At 40.0% G+C, this 8,423-nt stretch overlaps 1 protein-coding gene across 5 annotated transcripts in view; it reads right to left on the minus strand.

Moving 5' to 3' along the window:
• Positions 1 to 8,423, minus strand: part of itsn1 (intersectin 1 (SH3 domain protein)) — a 173,715-nt gene that overhangs the window by 79,044 nt on the left and 86,248 nt on the right. For all 5 annotated transcript variants that reach the window (XM_048603054.1, XM_048603052.1, XM_048603053.1 and 2 more), the window contains 3 exons: positions 5,937 to 6,000; positions 4,275 to 4,432; positions 3,914 to 4,093 (listed from right to left, as the gene is read on the minus strand). In XM_048603054.1, the coding sequence (XP_048459011.1) occupies positions 3,914 to 4,093; positions 4,275 to 4,401 (307 nt within the window). In that variant the 5' untranslated portion in view covers positions 4,402 to 4,432; positions 5,937 to 6,000. The remainder of the gene's footprint in view (positions 1 to 3,913; positions 4,094 to 4,274; positions 4,433 to 5,936; positions 6,001 to 8,423) is intronic.

Below are 8,423 nucleotides of genomic sequence, written 5' to 3' on the forward strand. Positions count from 1 at the left end.
CCAAGAAAATAAAACAAAGAACTGCTGATGCTGGAAATCAAACTAAAATAGAAGTACTGGAGAAACTCAGCAAGTCTGACAGCCTCTGTATAGAGAAAAACTGAGTCCAAGTTTTGAGTCAAGTGACTGTCAGAACTGAAAACAGCAAGGAAAGGGTGGTATTTTTGCTGTTGACAGGAGTGGATTCAGGGAAAGAGTGAATATGGAGGAGGGTGGGGAGAGGGAGGGTGGGGAGAGGGAAGGTGGGGGAAGGGGAGAAGGAGGGGAAAAAAATGGAGAGCAAACAAAAGGATTACTGCTAAGCTAAAAGGGAGTTAAATGCTGAGTAGAGTGTTAACAAGTGAGAATGGTTGAAAGTGGGTTGGCAGTGCTGGGAGCATTCTGTACAAAACAATACCTAGGGTTTGCAGGGGTAGATCATCAACATGGAGGAAGATGAGTAAGCTTTGACAACACCAAAATTAGTGGCAAAGTAGACACTGTAAAGAAGATTTTCTAAGATTACGAAGAGATCTTCATAATGGGTCGATGGGCTGAAAAATGGCAGGTGGAGTTCAATCTGGATTAGTGCAAGGTATTGCATTTTGGTACAACAAACAAGGGTAGGGCTTATACAATTAATGGTAGGGCCTTGGGTCGTATTGTAGAACAGAGGGACCTAGGGGTGCAGGTAAATAATTTTTTCAAGTTTATATCGCATATAACCACAGTGATTAAAATGGCATTTAGCACGCCTGCCTTCATTGCTTAGTCTTTTGAGTATAGGAGTTGGGAAGTCATGTTGAGGTTATACAGGACATTGGTGAGGCCTCTGCTGGAATACTGTGCCCACTTCTGGTTGCCCAGTTAACACGTAGATTATTATTAAGCTGGAGAGGGTTCAGAAGAGATTTACCAGGATGTTGCTGGGTATGGAAGGTTTGAGTTATAAAGAAAGGCTGGATAGGCTGGGACTTTTTTCCCCCCACTGGAGTTTAGGAGATTGAGAAGCGACTTGAAAGAAGTTTATAAAATAATGAGAGGTATAGATAGGAAAACACAACTGCCATCAATCCTAAGGATGGGGAATTTCAGGTCTAGAGGTCACATTAAGGTGACAGGAGAGAGATTCAAAAGAGACATGAGGGGCAAATTTTTTTATGTAGAGGGTGGTTCGTGTGTGAAATGAACCTCCAGAGGAAGCAGTGGACGTGGGTACAATTACAATATTTAAAAGATATTTGGATAAACATATGAATAGGAAAGGCTTGGAGGGATATGGACCAGGACCAGGACCAGGTGTGACTAGTTCAGCATGGACTGGTTGGACCAAAAAGTGTCTGTTTCCATGCTGTATGACTCTGACTGTTCATGCTCTGAAGCTGTTAAACTCAATGTTGAGTCCTGAAAGCTCTAAGATACCTAGGTGGAAGATGGAGGTATTGTTTTTCCAGCTTGTGTTAAGCTTCGCTGGAGCACTGCAGAAGGCCTGAATCAGAAATGCTGACATGAGAACACAGTGGTGTGTTGAAGTGGCAAGCAGCTGGAAGCTTAGGGTCATTGCTACAGACAGAGTGTCGGTGTTCAGCAAATTGTTTAGATTAGTAATAAAAAGCTTCAGCCTAGCGTTTATTTCTGTGTCTGCATTGCATCTTGTCATTGTAGAGTGGACCAGAGTGAGCAAATACAGTAGACTAGACTGAATGAAGTGTAGGTAAATTGTTGCGTCAACTGGAAGGTGTGTCTGAGGCTTCAGATTGTCAGGATTGAGAAGGTAAATGGGCAAGTGTTGGACCTTCTGTGATCATACAGGAAGGTGCTACGGAGCTTTGGGTAGTGATGAGTGTGGGGGAGGAGTGGACCAGGATATCCCAGAGGGAACGCCCCCCGTGGATGCTGACTAGGGACGGGAGGGGATTATGTACCTGGTGATGACATCCCACTGGAGGTGACGGAAATGGCAGCTTATGATCCTTTGGATACAGAAGCTGGTGGGGTGGAAAGTGAGGACCAACGGGACACCATGGGAAGGAAGGGGTGAGGCAGAAGCCTGAAAAATGGAATGGACATGGCCGAGGGTCTTGTCAACCACAGAAGCTGTAAACCCTTATTTGAAGGAGTAAGGTGGACATTTCCGAGGCCAAAGGATCATAAGCTGTCACTTCTGCCACCTCCAGCACTAAGTGAAGTACTCCAAGTATTTGAACACTGCTAAATTTAGCAATTTATGCTCAAAATGTATAGCTTGTTAAGCAAGGGCAATCAGAATCATCTTTTGTTCTGTTCATTGAGACGCAAGGAGAACATTCAAGTTTGAGAAATGATTAACACAAAGGACATGAAACGGATTCCCAAGAGGCACTGACATGTGTTTGAAAAGAGGGGAGAAATTGTCCATCTAGAGGTATACACAACTGCACTGATTATGTAAGAATTGGATCAGTAACAAAGATCAGACAAGTGACAACTCATTTGGCAAATGGCAAATGGCAAATCTACAACTGATATCAAGAACTTGGTCATGGAAACCAGCGATCACAATACAGGGATGTTTTACTGTCAGCCAAGATGACAAAGACTTGAGAAACAGTTAAATGTCATGATGCAAAGGGAGTAAACTTTTTTTTAAAGTTTGGATAAATTAAAATCGCTGAATAACCAGCTTCATCCACTTGAACAGAGATCCTGAAATAAACGCGAGGATGAAGCTTTTGATTACCAACCTAAACAATTGTATAACTTGATTGATTGATAAATACTGGATGATTCATGGAAACACTGACATGGCTCTTAGGCCCTCAGGCAATCACGTCCTTGCAGTTTGTTTTTGAAACAGCTACCTACTTAATCCACGATTTTGTTCTTTCCCAAACCCTTGTAAATTTATTCCTAAGTACATACCTAATTACCTTCTAAAAAGGTTGCTTTTTCATCAGTTTCTACCACTCTTCAGGTAGCACATTGCAGATCATAAAATTCTCCCTTGAACTTATTTGCCAATTAACTTGATGTGTGACCTTTTTGCAACAAGAGTTTCCCACCATTTATCCTGTTGAAACTCTGATATTGACATCTCTGCTAACATTCTCCACTCCAAACCAAACAATCTGTGTTTATCTAGTCCTTCCCCATAACAGAGGTCACCCATCTTGGTACGATTCTGGCAAATTCTCTCTGAACTCAGACTAAGGGACAATATTCCAGCTGAGGAATAACCATTGATTTATAAACATTAGCCTTAACTTCCTCACTTCTGTACTCTGAGCCTCAATTTTTAAAGCATAAGATTTCTGCTTTAGAAGAAACAGACTTAGTAGCTTGTCATGCTATTTCAGAGATCTGCATTTATAAACCCCGAGGTCTTTGTACATCGTATGAAATTGCATCACTTACTTCAAATTAGCTCGTAATTTTCCAATTTCAAACATGAGAGAAAAATCTCTGAATCTATATCTTTTGACATTGAACCATTGCTCAAGAGGGTACAAAGAGAAGCCACAAAATTAATATCAGTATTAAATAATTAATTTATGGGGTAAGTTAAGCTTCTCTATTTGGGAATAATGAGACTGTGGGGTTACTTAATGGAATGTTTTCAAGGTCCTATAAAGATGTTATTAAGAAATTGTAAAGACAAATTAGACAGAACTTGTTCCTCTCCAAACAGCAACAGAGCATGCAAAAATTTAAAAGATGCCTAGTGAAGTGGACAGGTACATGGTATAATTTCTGGAGGAAAAAAGGATTGAGGGACAGAATGAGGTGATATTTGGAGCTGATCCATCTAAGGTAATCGGCCTATTTGTCCCAATTAATTTATTTTCCCATTTTCAAAGTTCTTGTTCAATGCACCAAGACAAAATAATAAATCAGCTGCCTATAACAGTCTCTCACACGTGAACCATCTACACTTAGTTTACAAAATTGAACTCACCCGTATGAGCAAAGGCAGGTAGAGGCTGTACCATAGAAGGTGCCCCATTGGCTAGTGCAGAAACTCCTGCTGTTGGAACAGAAGACACCAATGGTGGTGACATACCCACCACTGGTATTGCTGCCATCGACAAAGGTGCTACTGCGACCATTGAGGACATTGCTGAAACATTACCAATGCCTTAGTGGGGAGAATAAAAAGACATTTTAGTAGAGTAACTGTATTCTAATGTTGCGATGGTAAAAAAAAAAATTGACCTTTCAAAAATAAAGGCAGACATTGGCAGAAAGTTGATAGTTAACACTGAGTGATCAAAGTCAATGAAAACAAAAAAGTTATTTGTAAAACAAATGACACTAACCAAATCCTGCTGTTGAAATGGCTACTGGTATTTGTTTCATTATGGGAGGCAGTGTTGAGGGAAGTGGATGACCCTGCAGTTTTAGCTTAATCAGTTTCATGGCTATAGAAAACTCCAACTGATCCATCTTTCCATCATTATTCAAGTCAGCCAGGGCCCTTCAGAAAGAAATGAACAAAAAAAAGTCAGTCAGTCAATGCTGGCAATTCAAATGTTGTGAATACTCAGAAGATCTGGTCAGCATTTGCAGAGTGATTTAAAAAAAAGTTAACTAGAGTTAACTGGTAGGAAAGTAAACATTTCAGCTCTGCTGGACCTGCTGAGTATTCGCAGCGTTCTGCTTTCATTACCAAAATTCACAGTATTTTACTTTTGCACTGCTAACTTGCATAGTACTCAAGTATTTCTTATAGTTCTATCACAATCAAAATTTCTATAGTCTTTCTGGGTACAACTGTACAGATTTATTTTATGCAAAAGCTGGAAAAGTAGAGACTCAACACCCAAAATTACTCATCAACTGAAGTATATGAAAGAACACAATTACATGAAATATCCATGTATCACCACGTTTATTCTTTACAGAAATGTGCTGTTATCCATCAAGGGCACAAAAAGACAAGGAGATCAAAACAAAAAAAAAAACATCACTGTCAGGAATTAAAATAATTTTGCACTGATGAACTGTAGGTGATTTGGAAACAAACTAAAAAAGCCATTGCTTTGGCTTCCCACTTTAGTCTTTCCGCCTCCAATCACAAATACAGCTATGAGTCACATTCCTGAGGACTAACTCCAGCGCATTGCCTAACAAAGAACTTAATCACGTGTGTATGTAGGCTATTTGGCCCATCGAGTGCACACGGAGCCTCCAAAGAGCATCCCACCCAGACTCACTTCCTACCATATCCCTGTAACCCTTTATTTCCCATGGCTAATCCAACCAGCCTGCACCTCGCTGAACACGGTGGGTTATTTAGCGTGGCCTATCCATCTAACCTGCACATCTTTGGACTGAGGGAGGAAACAGAGCACACAGGAGGAACTCCATGCAGACACAGGGAGAATGTGCCAATTCCACAGACAGCAGCCTGAGGACTGAATTGAAACCCGGTCCCTGGAGCTGTGAGGGGCTGCTAACCACTCAGCCACCATACTGCCCCAGTGAACAGCACTTATTGCTGTGATTCTCTCATGTCAGGTTTTGAGAAACTCTAATCTGCCCACATTTCCAGCAACTGACTACATTCAGCAGCCAGACCAACTGACCCAAGTTGTAAGTTACAAACTAGTCAAGACCAACAGATAAAATGGCACAAGTACATTAGATTGCTGAGTTATGTTTCCTCAATCACCCAGAAGACAGGAAGTTTAGAAGAAATTACTCAATACTGTAAATCATCTTGGATAAGCATGAGGCTTAAATGGTATTAAGTTCTAAAGGACTGTATAATAGGAATACTTCTTACTAACTAATTTCCAAATATAAAGTTGACAATATTTTCGAATATCACAGATTTATGAATATCATTGATTCAGTCCTTCACAACAAGCAAACTGCAAAAGTACCATTCAAGAACAATACTTATTTTAAAACAGTTCTTTCTTGTGTAAATTGTTTAGCCATTAAAAATATACTTAAAGCACAAACTTGGAACTTACCATATTTGTGCAAGTACAGGTGGAGGTAATCCAGACTGAAGGAAGAAGTTTCGGGCCTGATCACCTGAATTTAAAAGGCCAAATAAAGACAGCCAATATATTTTGCACACACAATGCAACTTAAAAATTAAATTAAAAAACTCAATTTAAGATACATTCTCTATAAGAGGTTAGAATGTACACATCAAGCATATTCTAAGACCTTAATTGTGTACCACACAACATTCCAAGTAACCAATATTCTTATCACATGGCAGTGCCAACATAAATTAGTTACACTGGGATGCATTAATCCTTCACAAAGCACAAAGTAAAATCCACAAATTTAGTTGAGGTGAAAGTTTGGTGGGAACTCCCAAGTAGCAAGAACAGCAGAGACCAATTTTGGTGCTGCAAAACACCATGCAATACAGACATCCAAAAACAACATCTTTTAAAAAGCACAATTTCTAAAAGGTATTGTGCATTGAATTAAATAATGCTGCTATTTAAACAGAAGGATCAGTTGAACTACTCAACATTACCAAAGAAAGAATTAAAGTTTGTGTTTCTGCACACAGACAGTAAAGTTTTCCAGTTTTCCTCCATTTTATACTTGCTACTCCTATTGCTTCAAGAATAGTCCCGTGAAACTCATTTCACCGCTCATCTTGTTCCCCTTCAATGCAAGTCAATGCGACCCAATTCCCAGTCCCACCATGTGTGTGGCCCTCAATCAATTGTCCAGTTTCTTTTGGCATCTTCTCCCACTCTCTCAAGCTTCTGTTAGTTGGAGGCACTGATAAGGCCATGTCAATGACAGTGATATTACCAACTTTCCTGGGCACACAGCTATTCATTGAGTCATTGGAAAAATGTTGACAAATTCCCTTTGAAATGATGTGATGACGATTTAGAGACAGAGCAAATTATTGTTAACTTCTAACAGGAGATAATTTTTACTCCCAACCTATACCTTTCTTTTGCAATGTTGCAAAACAAATACCACAGAAATCTGAAAGACAGTGAATGCAACTTAATTCCCATCTCAGTTATCAGGCTTCCTCTACCCAATTACTCCAAACAGAATCACAAGAAAACTGTTTAATGCAAACTGCAGCTGGCTTCTCACCCACAGGTCAGAAAGGAAGTTAGGGTGTCGCTCACAGATGGAGGCTGACAGGAGAACATGGCCCTATTTCTGGTGAAGAACTATCAGGGCATGAGTTATTAGAACATAGAGCAGTTGGCACTGACAACCGATTTATAGAAATGGGGAGGCCAGGATGGTCAATAGAAAGATTCATTGCTGTACTTAGTTGTTCAAAAATCATTAATGGCCATGAGATTACAGTAGGATGTTGGTAAAAGGTTAGCTCAGATTTCCCTATCAATGTTATAGTCAATTTAACTAAGCTCAGCATTATTAATGTATAAATTGTCCAGTAACTTATGGCAAGGAAAACATATCCAATGAAGTCTAAGTTGCTGGTGGTTTGTATGGTTTCCATTAGTCTTGTTTTAAAAAAATGGTTACGCTCAATCATTTCACAACATTGCAGGCTTCTGCATTAATTATTGCGATGGGGTTAGCATTCAACCGTTTAAGTCAACTTTTTAAAGGCAAAGTTCAAGTTCTTGCCATCAATCTCTCTGACCCAGAGAGGGAACAACCCTAATCTCTGGGGCCTTATTTTACCATTTCTACTGTTCCTAATCCAGATCTTGCTGTCCGTCTTTTTCTGTATCTGATTTGACTCTAATTGACCCTATTTCCAACTGGTGTCATCGGTGTCGATTTCAACATCATTAAATCTTATTGATTAAGATGACCACCAGTCCAGCCACTCCTCTGTTCTGTTGCCCTTGTTGTGCAGTTATTAACTAATTTCCAGCCATTTGTTGGGTAGGGAAAAAAAACCAAGCTAAAGGGCAAAGTTGGGGAAAGTTATAAAATGCCCTACTCCAGTAAGATCCGAACCATCCACAAGATAGGTTGGATGATGGGCAGTCTAATGGCATAGCAAATTCCAACACTGTGTAATGCAGTACTTCAAAACACATGTTCAATTGTTACTTTCAACAGTGACAAGCTAATCCCATGGGGGCACAGGATCAAATTCCACTAAAGAAGTTGGTGAAATTTAAGTTTAATAAATAAAATCTGGAAATTCAAAGCCAGTCTCAGTAATGGTGAAAGTGAAACTATCAATTATAAAAACCCAGCTGGTTCACAAATATCCTTTAGGCAGGGAAAGATGCCTGTCCTACGTGTGGCCTCAAACCCACAGCAATACGACAATTTCTTAAACTATCCTCAAATAGCATCGCAAGCCTCTCAGGTCAAGGTCAGTTATGACAACAAATACAAGCCTTATCAGTGATAGTAGGAACTGCAGATGCTGGAGAATCTGAGATAACAAGGTGTAGAGCTGGATGAACACAGCAGGCCAAGCAGCATCAGAGGAGCAGGAAGGCTGACGTTTCGGGCCTAGACCCTTGAAGAAG

The sequence above is a fragment of the Rhincodon typus genome, chromosome 11 (assembly GCF_021869965.1).
Source record: "Rhincodon typus isolate 14 chromosome 11, sRhiTyp1.1, whole genome shotgun sequence".
NCBI lineage: Eukaryota > Metazoa > Chordata > Chondrichthyes > Orectolobiformes > Rhincodontidae > Rhincodon > Rhincodon typus.